Here is a 17,492-nt window from a genome sequence, read left to right as displayed (position 1 = left end):
GAATGTTATTATTGGAGGCACATAGGTAGATTGATATATAGTTTCAAGCCTCATCTAATTTATGACCTTTTGTTATTTTTTTTAAGATCTTGCTTACACATTTGTTGTAAATGAGAAATGCGACGTATACAGCTTCGGATGATAACAATGGAAACAATATCGGGTGAGCATATAGGGGAGATCATCTTAATGCTGTTGACACTCTTTAATGATGATATTATGCTACATCAAATGTTGGACCCGCACTTGCCAATACCAAAAGAGAATTCTATCGCAAGAAGTATCGTTCTAGTAATTTCTCTAGTGCTTGCTTGCTTAAGTAGTGATTCAAAATCACAATCCGCAATAAAAAAAAAAAAAGGTTTCGGAAGCTTTTCTAGCTCCGAAACTGGCGTTGACCAAGCCCTACCACTTAATCTCAATTGCGCAGATTCAAGAAAATAATCGAGGAGTATGGTGGGCATGCAAATCAACAGAAACTTCGTCAAGCCTACACGAATAGCAAGGACCCTGAAGTACTTGCCCCAATACTAGCAAATAAGTTTCATCAAGTGAAAAGTCGGTTGGTATAATGATGCTGCAAATTGGTGAACGTGGTTGAGGACATGAGGTATGCGACTTGTGCAATTTTAAGTCATGTCACTTTTTTTATACTTTTTTTTCTTTTGATAACCCAGGAACCCCATGTTCGACAACCGGCATGAAGAAACCTGGGGAGCAACTACATGACCCACCACTATAGGTAGCAATTACTAAGGATTTATTTTTCATCTTTTTTGTAAAATTGGAATGCATGATTAGTTTTTTTTTTTTTTGTCAGACAAAACTTTATTAAATATAAAAGTACTTCAAACCCCAAAAGTCCACCATCGGGGCATCAAAACAAAGCAGATCTCAAAAGGATTGAGGGGGATGGACTGCCCAATTAGAAGGTAGTGTTTTTAGTCGATAGGCCTTACAGATCCTGTCCGTCACTCTATTGGACTGTCTTGTGTAACGAGCTAAGTGGATGTGCTTGAACCGGCCCATGATCTCACTAGCTTCTGTAATGAGAGCACGTGTTCCCCCGTTACATTGACCCGAGCCATTAACCATGCGAACTGAAGACTTGCAGTCGGATTCAAGTACGATGGTTTCCATTTTTGCTTCGAGGAGAGAGAGAGCTGTGAGCAAACCTAGGGTTTCGACTTGAATTGCAGACGACGTTGTTACCGATCTCGAACAACACAGGCGACTGCTCCCGTGTTCGATCCATCTACATAAGACCCATCGAAATTGGCCTTCAAAGTTCTTTCCTTTGGAGCTTTCCAACGCAGAGGTGGGTGTTCTTCTTCTGACATTGTTTCTTGATCTTTATAATTGCACTTGCACCATCGTAGAGGTAGGTCTTCTTCTCCTGACATTGTTTCTCTTTCTTTATAATTCCACTTGCACCAGTTACAGAGCATGTTGCGTGCCTCTTCATTTAGAATCTCTGGTTTTGGGCGTTTCTTTCGAAAGATGTAGTCGTTTCTCGCCCTCCAAATAAACACAGGACACTCGCAACGACCTCGAAAGACGGTAGATCTACTGTTCCTTGAATTTCAGCAACCATTCTTCGATTCTCGACAGCCCAACTTGTAATGGTCATAAAAAAAAAATAAAAGGTCATCAGAAACTTGTAAAATCATAATTTGCAATGCAGGATTCACCCAGATCAGCGGAGTCCAAGGGCGCAACAAGAACAAGTGCTCAATCGTCTCAGGTTCTAAGCTGCAAATGGGACACGAGGCTTCAGGTAGTATGTTTCTTCTACATAAGTTGACCTTGAGAGGGATAGTATTCTGACATGGATTCCAGACCTTCAGGTAGTATGTTTCTTCTACATAGGTTCCCACGACCAAGACCTTGACTTCTTGAACGTGTCCTACTTCCAAACATGATCCGGTTTAAATCCTAATTAAATCACCATTAATCAACCGTGAAATTTACGATAAGTCCTGCAATTGTCCCACCAATGAGCTGCCTTCCTTTCCGGAGAACCTCACCAGGCGTCGTGGACTTGACACTTTATCATAAATCAAGTCAATCTGAAGAGATGGACCCGCTTAAAATCTCATATTCCATGCACTTAGCAATGCAATAACTCGGCTTAACGACAAACAAATTACGCGGATCCAAATCCTCTTAGAATATGGAACCTCATGCATTCTAATCAAGTTGATTTAAGCCACAACAACTTCACCGGTCTCATTCCATCATTTATATGAAATTTGACGGGCTTGAAATATCTCTATATGCAAGAAAACAAAATTCAATGGATCTGGTCCTATAGAAATGGGGAACTTGGCGTGCTTCTAATTGCAAGAGAACTACTCAATGAATCAACTCCATTGGAATTAGGTAATTTCAAGAACGTGATTGATATGAGCCTAAATTTGAATGTCCTCACTTGCCCCATCCATTCGCGTATGGAAAATTTAACAAGCTTGATTGTGCTGAATTGACAGGAGATCTGACTGTGCCATCCCATCAGAAACTGGAGATATAATGAATATCAAACTAAGCTTGAAACGACTTCGTCAGGAAATTCCCTGTTTGAAAGTGTCTGTTCTTTGGAACTAAATTCCAAAGCTTATATTATACTTCATGTTTCTTTCATTTGCATTTCTATTTTTCTTCCTTAATATTGCAAAAAGTGATATGATCGATTGGTTTTCATATACTAGATCATCCTATCAATGGCCATTTATGGCTACAAATAGGATTCTTGCAGATGAATAATTTTGTCAGTATGCAATTCCCAGGAGGTTAAATAGGTAATTCCGATTGAATAAAAGAACCTAAATGTAAAGTTCCAGCAATCTATGATTAGCATGTCTAAAGTGGCATATGTTAATGCGATGGCAGGAGTTGGGTCAGATTATTAGTGGAAGAAGAGGGAAAATTTTCCAATACGCGTGCCAACAGTTCAACCATGCCCATGTTGGGGACTTGCCTCGTCCATTTTCTAGACTCGTCCATGGGCCGATCTATTCAGATTCAAGTCTGGCGTAACTTCATTATCCAATTCCATTCATTTCCTATTAAACAAAAACAGAATACAATTAACTTTTCCAGCCTGAAGTAGTTGATAGTCGTGAATCTTTAGATGGAAAGAGTTTTGCAATAGCACACTTCCACGCTCGAGCGAGCCAGGTGCTCGGCCATGATCAACTCTACTGTATTGTCATCTCGTTGAAGGAATGGCATTATTTGCATTTTGCAAGTAGACTCGGATCGACTTGCGAGCTCGAATGGGCTTAGGGAAAAGTTAAAATAAATAAATAAATAAATAATAGGCGGGCTAGGCTAGGGAGTGGGCTTAAACTCTTGTGCAAGACCACTTATGATTCGAAATACGGGGCCTAGGCAAGAGCCACAGGCGGTATTGGGCTTAGGAAAAGTTCAGCTTTGCTAGTCCCCCCGATTTAAATACAACTAATTGAGCCCAATCGGGGCACTTTTTGATGGAAACTCCTTCCTATGTTACGGAAACACAAGCGTAATTAATTCATAAGTGATTTGAAGGACCCAGATTGACCATTTTAGGAAGAATTTCAAAAGCCATCTGTACCAGCAGAAACCGGTCACGCATCTACTTCGTTGAATTTAATCTTTTATTAATTTTCTATTAAATACTTCCTTATCATCGCACGCCCGTTTTTATTTACTCATTAATTGATTTAAGCTTCCAAATTCTATTCACTGATTTAGCGGCTATCCATTCATTGTGGTTGAACACAACGTATCACATGGGGCTCAAAGAAATCAAATGAGAGAAGACTCTTAACAGATATTATGGGTCGGGTGGAAAACTTGTAAATAGGTTTTGGGGCCGCCAAAATCGAACTTAGGCAAGGTACGTCAGAAGTTGTTTTGATTCGAGATTAATGTTTCAGAGACCATACAATTTCAGCAGATAGTCTTTTTTATTGCACTTCCTTGCAATTTCTCAGTAGTCTTTTGTGTCATTAAACGAAATAATTAAAATAGGGTTTATGAATGGATTAATGGATGATTAGAAGGAATAGCAAATGTTCAATTACTCAACACCAACAATGTCCTCGAAGCAATAATAATCAATTTTAGAAACATAAAGAGTCGCCTAAAATAATTGGGAGTTAATCATCGGGTGGGACTGGAGAATTTTCTATGGTCCACGACAAAATTTTAGATCTCGTTCATCCGAAACTGTGGCTCTTGTTGAACTGAACATTTATTATATATGTGTGCATAATCTCACTTATCTATTAGGGATGAACGGTTCCAAATTCCTTACAGATTTCACTTTGAATCTGGAATTTATCCTTAGGTACAAGTTTCTTATTTTTTTAAAATCTGTAACCTATTTGTCAAAATCTGGAGCCCGAAATTTATCCTATTACAGGTTCCAAGGTTAGTTTCAAAGTTAAGTATGTTTTTTTTTTTTTGGTTTCATTTTTAGTTAAACAAAATGAAAATGAACACACTAATAATAAACAAGCTTAGACATATTTGGCTTCTTAAAAATGACGAAAGAGCAACAAAAAAACTTCTTAAAAGAAATATACATAAACCCTATTGACTATCAACTTCAAATTTTTATAGCATTTGGATAATCATTCATCTATGGGTTCTCCATGGTTATTCCATTAATCCCACATTATCTTAAGAGAAACCATAAGTAGTTTTAGCCACAATCATGAAAAGAGTAAAGGAAAGAGAACAAAGATAAATCTAGGTCCTTATAAACTATCCAAATATCTTATTTAGAAAATACTTGCTCGGGGAGGAATAATAAAGTAACAAGAAGACAAAACAAATTTTACTCCTTAACCCGACAGGTATCTCACCAAATTACATAACAAATCATGGAAAATGAACTCGAATTCATCTCTTGTTTGTCTTTGCAAAGAGTTCAACGAATTGACCCACAAATATGCACAACTCAATTAAACAAATGGATAGAGTCCATTAGCATCATGTTCCGTGAATTCAATGATGGAAATCCCATAAGAACCCAAATGCATTTGTAAGAGGCAAAAAGAAAAACAAAAGGCATAAATAATTTTAGGTTTAGGAATCCTAGTCCAGTTTTTGTTCCGACTTTGATTCCAATTCCTATAGGAATCGAGAACCACCGATTCCGAAAAAAGAGGAACCAAGAACCGAAACCTCCCTCCCTATAACTAGGAATCGAACTGGAACTCTCAAGAACCATGCTCACCCTTCATTCTAATGCAATATGCGCGAAGCAAGTCTTGTATTTATATGCTCCTTATTTACAAGATGATTAGAATATGCTTAGATAAATTTGAAATTTGAGGAAGTCGAGCAAGTTATTTTGCCATTTTTGATGTTCGGAGTGGACACCTCACAATGTCTTTTTTTTTTCTTGTTCTTAGTCTTTGGATTGGATCTAAGTAAGTCCTTGAACTATTTCATCTTAACTCTGGGAGATACAATTTGGGAGTTTCCCCTCTTAGATGAGGAAGATAAATATTCACCTAGGAACAAGGAAGGCCTTGGAGGGAAAGGTAGACTTCAAACTTGTTTGTCAAGTGTCGCGAGGTTTTAGACTTTTTTGGCCCCATTTCGTTTGGTTTTAAGAAAATGTCATTAGGAAAATGCAAATGTCTTTGGGCTAAATGGGTTTTTCAAAATACAACTAACATTTGATAAATTATAATTTTAAAGTGCATTGTAAAACAATTTTGGTTTAAATGCCTTTTAATAAAAACTATATTAGGACTTTTGCTAAAATTTTTATAGATAAAATTTGTAAATATTTTTTTTTTTATCTAGCCACCAATGACCATTCTAGCCAACCTCCGGCGGCCAGATTTTGCCACTGGACAGCCTTGCTTGAGGTTGTTTGACCTCAAGCAACGCTTGGGGTCCTGCAACCCAAGCGACCATCGATTGAGGTTGTCGGACCTTAGGTGATCGCGCGACCCGAGCCACACTTGAGGTCATGCGACCTCAAGCCACCTTGCATGAGGTCACACAATCTTAGGGAGTGGTTGCCAGGTGATTGCGACCCTCGAGCAACGGTCACCAAGGTCAAGCAACCCCTCAAGTAGTGATTGTCAGCTTCTATTTATTTCTTCGAAGAAGATGAATAGTATCCGTGAATAATAATGGGACTTGTATTTCGAAGATGCAACTTCCCAAAAAATCTTCGAAGCTTCTATGGATTAAAGGCCCTTAAAGCCATTCGCAAAAGCAATTGTATCTTGTCAAAGTTATCCAAAATATTGAACTAAACATGTTTGCATTTGGCCAAACCCCCTTAGAGCCCATACGCCCCTTCCAAATGCTGAACCTAAAGGGTCACTGAGGGTTGTTCATAATAGTGCATCTGAGTTGCTGGGTATGGGTTCACGCGGGTCTTGGTCTGCAAGGTTGTTTATGGATACCCGGGTTGACGTGGTTGGTGAGAGGGCCGCCAATGAGAGAGCGATGGTTGGGAAATTGATTTTGTGGGCTTGTTTGGTTGGTGAGAGAGAAGATTTCGATTTTGGATGGATTTGACGAGCTAGGTTTAGACGATTTGGTGAAACATGGACGTGGTGGCCTGAGTTATGTGAAGGCTGATGGACTGATGGTGAGAACAGTGATTCTAGTAGTAATGATTGAGTTCTTGATCTTGTAGGTTCAATAAGGTTTGCTTGTGGTAGATTGGTAGTAGAGGTTTCGATATGAAATGCTAGAATTCGATTGTGTGGAATCGAGAGATTTTTGGAGTGAAAACTGTCGTCAATAAATTTCTCGATCATGCTATTCTCCTCCCTTGGCCACCTTTTCAACGGTTTGATCCTTCTTAGCCATAGATTTGCTTCGCTAGGTTTGTTCCACGATGGAGATGATGAAGAGTAGTCATGCTCCATATGTTTTTTTTTTCCCTAACTTTGAAGCTACTTTGCAAAAAACACACTGAAGTCCCTTAATGATCTAATTAAAAAATTTCACCTAAGTGGGCACATCTAGCATTTTTTTTTTTTCACAATAGCAAGATCATCATAACCGACTTCATTGAGTTCCCCAACATAGAACTCAACAGTTACCATAAGGTAATTGCTTTAAGCAAATGCGCCTTGAGTTAAACAATTTTGGAGAAATGACTTTGCATTTCTGTTCAAATTTTGATTAAAGAATATATAGCCATATAAAAATTTACCTCTTTCGAAAAGCAATATATTTTATCAATTTTACTTATCTCAATTAGTGATGTGATTGTTTTTATCAATAGATGAAATGTTTAGTGTGCATCAGATTCTAATCACACTAGTGGAAAGGTAATTTGTTATACGATAACACGAGGCAAAAAGTTACAAGGATGAAAATTAAGAACATATAATAAATAAAAAGACAGGAAAAAATGTAAGGCAGAATACTCATTTTAGGGGCGGCATAAATATTTGGATGAGAAGTAATAAGAAATATTTAAATTTTTTGGTCAGCCTTCTTTATATAATATTACACTTTAATTTTCATTCCCCATGTTTAATCGTTCCTCAGTAATATCAGTAAAGTCCACGGGTCAAAATTGCGAAATATCGAAAGTCTAGGGTCCATTCTCCAAATAATTCTCCACCGCCACCGGCCTCCACCGGTTTTATCATCCATTTCCCCTCTTCGCACTCCACCATCGCTCCTCGATTCCCCCCAATGGACGCCTCCGAGCAGCCGCCGCCGCCGCCGCCGCCGCCTGCCGATTCCTCCGGCGAGTCGGGGTCGAGCCCGGACTGGGCCGAGCTGACTCACGAGTGCCTCACCAACGTCCTCTCCCGCCTCACGGCGGAGCAGCTCTGGAAGGGGCCCATGCTCGTCTGCAAGTCGTGGCTCCGCGCCTCCGCGGACCCCTCCCTCCACACCGCCTTCGACCTCGAGGCTCGCTTCGAGTCGTCCCGCGAGTCGATCCACTGGTGGTCGCCGGAGTTCGAGCGGAGGGTCGACGCCATGCTCCGATCGGCCGTCGGCTGGAGCGACGGCGGCCTCGCCGCGATCCGCGCCCGCCATTGCTCCGATCGCGCCCTCGACTTGGTCGCCGAGAGGTTCGCCGATTCGATTGCATCTTTCGATAAAGTTATCATTTTTATTACTTGAAACGGAGGTGAATTGGGACATGCCGTGCCTTGAGAGGATGCGAGCTCGAAGCTTGCTTTTATCTGAGTCTCTGTAGAAGCGTACATGAAATTGTGGCAGGAACAGAGTCGAATTTACCGTTGTTTTTTCGTTGTTCTGGCGTGGACATGTTTCTTTGAATGGTATGGAATCTCATTATGGCCGGCCGTCGCATCATTGAATATGGTGTCAATCGAATTGGGATTGGATCGAAAATTGTATTCTATCTGCTGCGGCGAAATTAAACGTCAGACCGAGGAAGTTTGCAACTTCGCATTGCAGTCATCCTGTCCGGCAGACTGGTTCTTTCTGTTGTATGTGTTGTTTGCCGTATGCTAAAGCATTGCAGCAATCAGCTTTGAGAAAATACTTTCGATTTAGGTTGAGTCTTGTTGATGATGATGATTATCTGCTGCCCGCGAATTGCAGGTGCCCGAATCTTCAGGTTCTCTCAATCAAGAGCTGCCAAAGTGTCACCGATGCCTCGATGGCCAGGATAGCATCCCGTTGCGCCAGCCTCAGGGAGCTCGATATTAGCTATTGCCATGAGGTGTCTCATAAATCTTTGGTTCTGATTGGGAGGAACTGTCCTAATCTTAAAGTTTTGAAGAGGAACCTGGTGAACTGGTTAGATCCTTCCCAACATGAGGGTGTAGTCCCCACTGAGTATTTGAATGCTTGCCCGCAAGAAGGCGATTCAGAAGCTGCCGCTATAGGGAAGTGCATGCCTCAACTGGAGCACCTCGAGATTCGCTTTTCCAAGTTAACAGCGAAAGGTCTTACCTCCATTTGCGACGGTTGTCTCGACCTTATGCACTTGGACCTGTTGGGGTGTGCAAACCTGACTAGTCGTGATATCGTGAATGCGACGTCCAATTTGAAGAATCTGCAGGACATAATTAAGCCTAATTTCTACATCCCTCGGTCGGTTTTCCATACAGAGCGGTATGGCCACTGGCAGTTGTATGATGAGCGATTCCAGACGGATGTCTTCCGAATCTGATCAGGCAAGCTGGAAGCGGTTCTCGAGCTAAGCTAGCAGAATCTGAATGACTTTGCACGGCATCTGGTGTGTGATGATCTTCAGTGTACTTATTCGCATGAAGTCATGTAGCAACTTCATCTTGTGTATTTATTTAAACATTACTTTTGATAAACTTCTCTATCAATATGTTGATCCTCTCTTTTCGTCCTGCATTATTGTATGCTTCCCTTGCTTGTTCATATATATCATAGCGGAACATCTATTTCTTGCTGTTCTGTCTCAGTTTTTGGTAAGTCTGTGTTATGCTTTACTATTTGGCTTCTATGCTTCTTGTTAAATGCAATCCTTGAGGAAAGAGAACAGGAGTATGGTGAATGAGTAACTGGTTTTGCCAACACTTTGTCTTTAATTTGCAAAAAGGGATGGCAGTGTTGGGATTTAATAATACGCGGAAACGACGGGATCTTACAATTTACGTCAATGCGAAATCGCCAAAGAAATAAACAAAAAAAATAAAGACACCAGAAATTTACGTTCCGTCCGAGTATCGATATCTCCAGCAGCAAATAATCCACTAAAATTAGAGAATCAGAGTTTACAATCGTTCAATCGCCTAAGTGTTCCACACCTAAATTTAACCCCAAACCCAAGGTCAACTCACTTGGGAATAAACTCACGGCACAAAATTACTACGCGACAAAACTCTCTATGTACGGCTTCGCAAGGCTTCAAGATCTTGTGGTTCTCTTCAAGCGGCGTGGATGTGCGGCTTGTTTTGCTTCACACAGCTTCTCCCTTCCGAAAGAAAAAAAAACCCTTTTATATGTGTGCCCAAGTCAAAGTTTGACCTGGGCCCACCTCTTTCTCTTTCATGTGTAGGGAACTCCTTCCTAGAGAAGACTTCATTGGGTAAAAGGAAATCGCGGAATATTATATGTTTGGGCCCCACCGTGAATAACAACTTCCAGCAAGAATTCCGAAGAAGGAATTCGTATACGTGTGGCCATCCCATTTTTTTTTAATTTTATTTTCTTCTTTTTAAATCCGTCCCACGAACTCCTCATCCAAGCGAACCGCGTTTTGTAAACACTCAAACTCGAGACATAATTTAACAATTCTCCACCTTAGCTTGATGTTTGAAACCAAGTTATAGTGCTCATCATCCATGCTGCTCTCCCAACGCCCCGACGGGTGCTCACTCTCCACAGACGCTAATAGCACTCAAGCAGAGCTTGAGCTTCACCAAAGGAACAAACTTAGTCATCATGTCTGCCGGGTTATCTGCTATAGCGGTTTTTTTAACAGTAACAATACCCTTAGCTAAGACATCTCGGATGAAGTGGTACTTGATGTTGATATACTTTGTTCGCTTGTGATTAATTGGATTATACGCAAAATATATTGCACCTTGGTTATCATAGTGTATATCCATACTTTTTTGTTCTAACCCAAAGTCCGAGAGCAAACTTTGTAACCATATCGCCTCTTTCGCTATAAAGGTTAGTGCCATGTACTCTGTCTCAGTACAATGTGATCCTGTAAGGACGCTATCCAACTAACTGTACCACCTGCTAGTGTAAACACGTACCCTGCTAAAGACCTGCAATCATCCAAGTCACCGGCGTGATCCGAATCCACAAAACCAGTGGTCTCACTGCCATTGCTGTCCTTTCGATACACTATATCCACGTTTGTTGTCCCCTTCAAATATCTGAGGATCCACTTCACAGCTTCCCAATGAGCTTTACCAGGATGCTTCATATAACGATTAACTATGCTCACAGCTTGTGAAATATTAGGCCTAGTGTACATCATAGCATACATAATACTACCCACGGCACTAGAATAAGGAACACAGGACATATGCTCCTCCTCCTCCTTAGTCTATGGTGATAATTTTTCTGAAAGTTTAAAGTGCTTCGCTAAAGGTGTACTTATAGATTTCGCCAACTGCATGTTAAAACGTGCCACTATCTTCTCAATATATTTCTTTTGAGATAGACGTAAAATTCCTATAGCTCTGTCACGCAAAATCTCCATACCCAAAATTTTCTTTGCAACACCTAAATCTTTCATATTAAATTCAGTATTTAACTGCCTCTTCAGCACATCAATAGCAGACATATTCTTAGCTGCTATAAGCATATCATCAACATATAAGAGTAAATAAATCAAAGAACCATTCTCCAATCTCCTATAGTAAACACAGTTATCCATATGACTTTTTGAATAGTTTTAACTAGTCATGAAAGCATCAAAATGTTTATACCATTGCCTAGGAGACTGTTTCAGCCCATACAAAGATTTTTTTAACAAGCAAACATGATATTCCTTACCCGGAATAGCAAAACCCTTTGGTTGTCTCATGCAAATCTGCTCCTCCAACTCACCATGAAGAAACACAATTTTCACATCTAATTGCTGTAACTCGAGATCCTGCGAAGTAACTAAGGCAAGTAAAACACGAATAATATAAGTATGCTTACCATAGGAGAGAACACCTCGTTGTAGTTAATGCCCTTACGCTGTGTATATCCCTTCGCCATAAGTCTTGCCTTATACCTCGCTGCCTCGACACTGGAAATGCCCTATTTTCATTTAAAGACCCATTTACTTCCAACAATCTTTTGACTATTGGGTACTTTGACCAGCTCCCATGTCTGATTTCAATGAAGTGATTCCATCTCTTCACTCATAGCCCCTAGCCACTATGACGACTCCGAACTAGCCATCACCTCAAAGTAAAACGAAGGCTCATCTGTCTCAACATCATCACCTACAGTTAATGCATAATCAATATTTATATAACCATAACATACCGGTGATTTAATTTGCCTTCTCTGTCTATCTGCAGCTATAGTTTGTTGCGGCTTTGCTAGTTGTTTACTATCACCGACTTCAGGAATTGTGGCTTCATCTATAGTCTCAAATTCTATTACCTTCGAGGTCTCTGAAGTCTCCACCTGAAGCTCCACCTCACTAATGACACCATGATCTGTCTTCTTTGCTGGTTATGTCTCAGAACTCTTTTGTTGAAGCATTGCAGTCTCGTCAAAGATCACATCTCTGCTGATTAGAAAACCGAATGATTTAGGATCGGTGCACCACAGCCGGTAGCCTTTCACTCCATGTGCATAACCCAGAAAATATGCACTTCTTCGCCCTCGGCTCAAGCTTACCATCACTCACATGAGCATACGCAGGACATCCAAATATATGTAATACGGAATAATCAATAGGTTTCCCCAACCATACTTTCTCAAGAGTCTTCTACTCGATAACAGATGATGGAGATCGATTAACCAGGTAACATGACATGTTCATTGCTTCAGCCCAAAATTCTTTGCCAAGTCATGCATGCGAAAGCATGCATCAAGCTCGCTCAAGCAAAGTTATGTTCTCCCGTTCTGCCACGCCATTTGGCTATGATGTCCTAGGTACTGTACGGTGTCTCACAATACCTTTTTTCTCGCATAACTCGGTAAAATATTTACCATAGAACTCCATGCCATTATCGGTTCTCGGGCACTTGATTTGTTTATCTGACTGCTTTTCAATCAATGCCTTAAATTTCTTGAGCCGATCAAACACTTCATATTTGTGCTTCAAAAAGTAAACCCATATCTTTCTCGAATAATCGTCGATAAAAGTCAGCATATATCGGGCACCTCCTTTAGAAGGAACTGAAGACGGGCCCCGGACATCTGAATGAATATATTCAACCGGTCGTTTGGTCGAATGAATAGTTGTAGTAAACTTAACTCGGTGTTGCTTCCCATAGATGCAGTGCTCACATAAGTCCAGCTTCACTATTTTCTGACCACTCAACAATCCCCTTTCACTCAGCACCGTCATACCTGCCTCACTCATGTGCCCTAAACGCATATGCCATAATTGAGTCAAGTTAGAGTCTGACTCACCTGATGAAACTGCAGCAGTTCCGGTCACGGTCTCTCCCAGTAGATGATAGAGGGTATTCACTTTCTTCCCCCTCATCACTGTCATGGCACCTCGAGAGATCTTTAGTACTCCGCCTTCAGCAGTGTACTTGCACTCGATGTCATCAAGTGTCCCCAGAGAAATAAGGTTCTTCTTGAGCTTCGGTACATGCCTCACATCTGTCAATGTGCGCACCACCCCATCGTGCATCCGAATCCGAATTGTCCCTATCCCACAGCCTTACAGACTGCATTATTTCCCAAAAAAACTCTACCACCATCTGTAGTCTGGTAAGTAATAAACCAGCTCTTATGATGCGTCATGTGATAAGAACACCCCGAATCTAGCACCCATTCGTCTCCTGATGAAGTAGCAATCACACATAAGATAGCTTCTACATCACTAGTGCTCCCCTCAACAACGTTTTGCCACACTGCTTGTGGTATTCTGCTTATAAACTTTATTTCTCTGATTTGGACAATCTCTCCTAATGCGCCACTCCTCGTGACACTCAAAGCACTTCATGCGTCCCTTAGACTTTCTATGGCGTGATTTTGATCTGTTTTTACCTCTGCTACTACTAGGCTCTCGATGTTGTTCTCTACCCCAAATCGTCAGTGCTTGCGCTGCTCCTTTCGCCAGACTGTTATCTCACAACTTTCCCTGCCACTCCTTAGAGAATAAAGCGGACTTTTCCTCTTTTGAGGTAATCGTAGTACGCCTTTGCAATAATGAATCAGTATAGTGCTCCCATGATTCTGGTAAAGAGGCTAACAACATCATGTCTTGTTCTTCATCATCCAGTATCTTATTGACGTTCTTCAGATCCAACATGAGTTTATTAAATTCATCTAGGTGGGTTCTGATAGACATACTTTCAATATATCTAAATTGAAACATCTTCTTCAACATGTACATGCGATTGTTCAAACCTTTCTTCACATAGAGTGCTTGAAGTTTTGCCCATAACGCTGCGGCATCCTTTTCCTCAGCAACCTCTATTAAGATCTCATCCGTCAAATTTAACAGGATTATTATACTCTTTGCTTTTTCAATCAGCTCTACCCTCTCAGAGGATTTCATTATAATTGGCAACTCATCTTCACCATCCAATACCTTGATCAAACCTTGTGTTGTCAATAAAACTCGTATCTTTATGCTCCATAACACAAAGTTATTGCTCCCATCAAATTTCTCAATTTTAGATTTTCTCTCAGACATAATTGCAATAATAGAATTTACAGATAATAATCAGATAAGCAAAAGCCCCAAATCACAATCAAGAAATCCAACCTGGCTCTGATATCAATTGTTGGGATATAATAATATACGGAAACAACATGATCTTGCAATTTACGTCAACGCGAAATCGCCAGAAAAATAAACAAGAAAAATAAGGACACCAGAATTTTACATGGTTCGGTCCGAGTATCGGTACCTACATCCACAGGGAGAGCCATCAGCAAATAATCTACTAAAATCAGAGAATCAGAGTTTACAATCGCTCAATTGCTCAAGTGTTTCCCACACCTAGATTTAACCCAAAACCTAAGGTGAATTCACTTGGGAATAAACTCATGGCACAAAATTACCATGCGACAAAACTTTCTACGTACGGCTTTGCAAGGCTTCAAGATCTTGCGGTTCTTCTTCAAGCGGCGTGGATGCACGGCTTCTCACGTACGTAGGCGGAGACTCCAACAGCGTGGACGTACGGCTTGTTTTGCTTCGCGCGGCTTCTCCCTTCCAAAAAAAATAAAACCCTTTTATATGTGTGCCTAGGTCAAAGTTTGACCTGGGCCCACCTCTTTCTCTTTCACATGCAGGGAACTCCTTCGTAGAGAAGACTTCATCGGCTAAAAGGAAATCGTGGAATATTGTATGTTTGGGTCCCACCGTGGATAACAACTTAAGCAAGAATTCCAAACAAGGAATTTGTATACGTGTGCCCATCCCTTTTTTTTTTTTTTTTAAAATTTTATTTCCTCCTTTTTAAATCAGTCCGATGGATTCCTCATCCAAGCGAACCGCGTTTTGCAAACACTCAAACTCGAGACATAATTTAACAGGCAGCACTTATCACAAATCAGGATTGGGAGTAATGAAATTAGAGCATTCAATAATTTTTGAAAGTGGGGTTTCGCACGAATGCTGAACGGTATCGAGGAAAAATTCAATTCAATCAGTCTATTTAGCAAAAGGATTAAATGAGCATCCAATAACTTTGAAAAGAACTTGCTATTCGTTCCAGAAACATTTGATGAGAATCCCAGACTAGTACAGAGAAACTATAGATCCAACGCTACTGGAAATATCTCCTATTGCCACGGCATTTTGGTCCTTTTATTTTATTTTTTATTTTGACGTCTTGAAGAGACATTATATAATTCAGAACAATAGTAAGCCAATTGGAAAGAGAGAATAAAATGTAGCAGAATGCAGCAAAACATTGGACTTGACTTCGATAGTCGAGGATGTTGCTTCCATGTTTCTGACTCGAATGCGTATGCAAACCCTTCTTCAAGCGAACGACCGACTTTCCCGAGCAGAACGACGTATGCTAAACCAATGAAAAGAGAGGAACAAGCGATAGAACCGAGCGGCAGACTGAGATCCAATGGCCGAGGACGACATCGTTGCGACACTGTAAGAATTATCACCACCATGTCGAGCCATGAACGGCGCCAGAAAAACATAGGATCATCGATTCTGCTTCTCCTCTCTTACGCTGGACTTTTTGTCCAACGCTTTTTGCCCGCATAATTCGTGTAAGTGAGAGCCAAGCTCTCGTGAGATTGGCACCGCAGCGGATGAACTGCAGATGAAAGAGTGAGCGCGAACTTGATCTCCACCACTGAGTTGCGAAAATCTCAGGGTCACGAAGAAATAGTCGAAGCAAACTCTTGGCGACAAGTAAGGTTTTACTACATCTTCATTGTATTGAGAGCGCAAGTAATTCTAGCAGAAGAGAAGACAGGATGATGCAACATGCAACGCAATGGCCCTAGCCCCATAATTCATGTTTCCGCAGGTCACGCCCTTTATAGATTAAAACATCAGCAGACAAGGTTGAGCATGAATGTAATCTCCACCACGGAATCGTTGAAGCTGCGAGTTATCGAGGAAACTTTCTTTCGATATGAACTTGTAAGAGGAAGATGAGTGTCGATCGTGTGGATAGTGACATTATATGTACGAAGAATGCCATTTTATTTTTGGGTCCGAAAAAGCCATACTTTCATTGCTAGGAAGATTTAAAGAAGATTGTCTAAAAGATAGTCAATTTGGAAAGAGAGTCATTTCAATGAGCCTTTGCCACCCAATCTGCTGCTTGATTTGCATTCCGAAAACAATGGGCTAGAAGTTGATAAATGATAATGAAACTTATTTAAATTAAAGAAAAAAATAGTGACTTAAAGTCGATGACTGAGATGATCTTATATTCTAATCCATATAAGTTAATAATTTCGTAAAAGTATCAGTATTTATCCATAAATTGTTTTTTTTTTTTTTTTTACATTTAAAAACTTTCTATCGAAAACCAACCCCTATAGAAAAAAAACCAAGAATGGTAGAACCATCCACCAAAAATCGGCCTTCACGAGCCTCATGAAATCAACCACCACAATACAAGAAACTGGTAAAGGACGAAATAATACAATCCGAGAACCGAATAACTTCTTGTTCAGATTCTTATTTGCTTTCCAATCACATAAATTGATCATCTTTAATTTTCTTTTGGGATAGGCCAAACCAAGAACTTCCAATATTTTCTTATATATATAGGGAAAAAAATATCACAAGTATCATAACTTTCATATGACCCCACATGAATGTGATAATTCAAATTTATGTATAGAGCTCACTATACCACATGAATGTTCTTTTTTAGAAGTTATGAAACTCCCTTGGTCAAAGAAAAAAAAAGTTATGGCATTCAAGAAACACAAAACAAGACTACATGAAAATAAAGGGAACCAAATAACCAAGAATCCAAATTAATTCAGAAGTTATAAGAAAAAATAAATTGTGACACTATAACCAACCCTAACTTGTTCTTTCCTGTGGATTCTATTCAATGTAGGATTCTACATCCCTCCACCTCAGGCGAAGAGGATACGAACGAACCGAGCGATTGCTAAGGCCTGATGGCAGCGGAAGCCGTCCTTCACACAAGGGACAGGTCCGGGTCTGGGATTGGGGTTCGGTGATGGGTTCCGGTTCCGACTCCGGTTTGGTGATAGGGATGGGTTTGGGTTCGGGGTGACGGGTCCGCCTAACCTCCTCATGTTGAAGCCGGTCCTATCTTCTTCTATGATTCTCTGGTGTCGTCGGGCGGCCATGGTCAATTCGGGCCAATCTTCCGCGCCTTGGTAGTTCGGGACCTCCAAGGGTTGGCACGGCAGCAGCAGCAGGAGGACTGCGAGGGAGAGGAGCGCGA

The 17,492-nt window shown here is 40.7% G+C and overlaps 1 protein-coding gene and 1 long non-coding RNA gene across 2 annotated transcripts; both read left to right on the top strand.

The window, feature by feature from the left end:
- Nucleotides 1-1,119: 1,119 nt before the first annotated feature.
- On the top strand, nucleotides 1,120-1,836 carry LOC104437492. The gene is made up of 3 exons (XR_724397.3): nucleotides 1,120-1,318; nucleotides 1,438-1,560; nucleotides 1,685-1,836. It is a non-coding gene; the product is annotated as an uncharacterized LOC104437492 (long non-coding RNA).
- Nucleotides 1,837-7,639: 5,803 nt separating this feature from the next.
- LOC104437493 (F-box protein SKIP1) lies at nucleotides 7,640-9,387 on the top strand. Its single transcript, XM_010050453.3, has 2 exons — nucleotides 7,640-8,057; nucleotides 8,557-9,387. The coding sequence occupies exons 1-2, from the start codon at nucleotides 7,672-7,674 to the stop codon at nucleotides 9,128-9,130; spliced, it is 960 nt and encodes a 319-aa protein (XP_010048755.2). The 5' UTR covers nucleotides 7,640-7,671; the 3' UTR covers nucleotides 9,131-9,387.
- Nucleotides 9,388-17,492: the final 8,105 nt, after the last annotated feature.

The sequence above is a fragment of the Eucalyptus grandis genome, chromosome 3, assembly GCF_016545825.1.
Source record: "Eucalyptus grandis isolate ANBG69807.140 chromosome 3, ASM1654582v1, whole genome shotgun sequence".
In the NCBI taxonomy this organism is placed as follows: Eukaryota; Viridiplantae; Streptophyta; class Magnoliopsida; order Myrtales; family Myrtaceae; genus Eucalyptus; species Eucalyptus grandis.
The sequence above is the reverse complement of the archived record's forward strand: the minus strand, read 5'-3'. Positions and strand labels throughout refer to the sequence as shown.

What these genes read in the sequence shown, in the direction of transcription:
- LOC104437493 (XM_010050453.3), top strand. Translation starts at nt 7,672, where the DNA reads ATGGACGCCTCCGAGCAGCCGCCGCCGCCGCCGCCGCCGCCTGCCGAT. An exon ending in CTCGACTTGGTCGCCGAGAG is followed by an intron (nt 8,058 to 8,556) that starts GTTCGCCGATTC and finishes CGCGAATTGCAG; the next exon opens with GTGCCCGAATCTTCAGGTTC.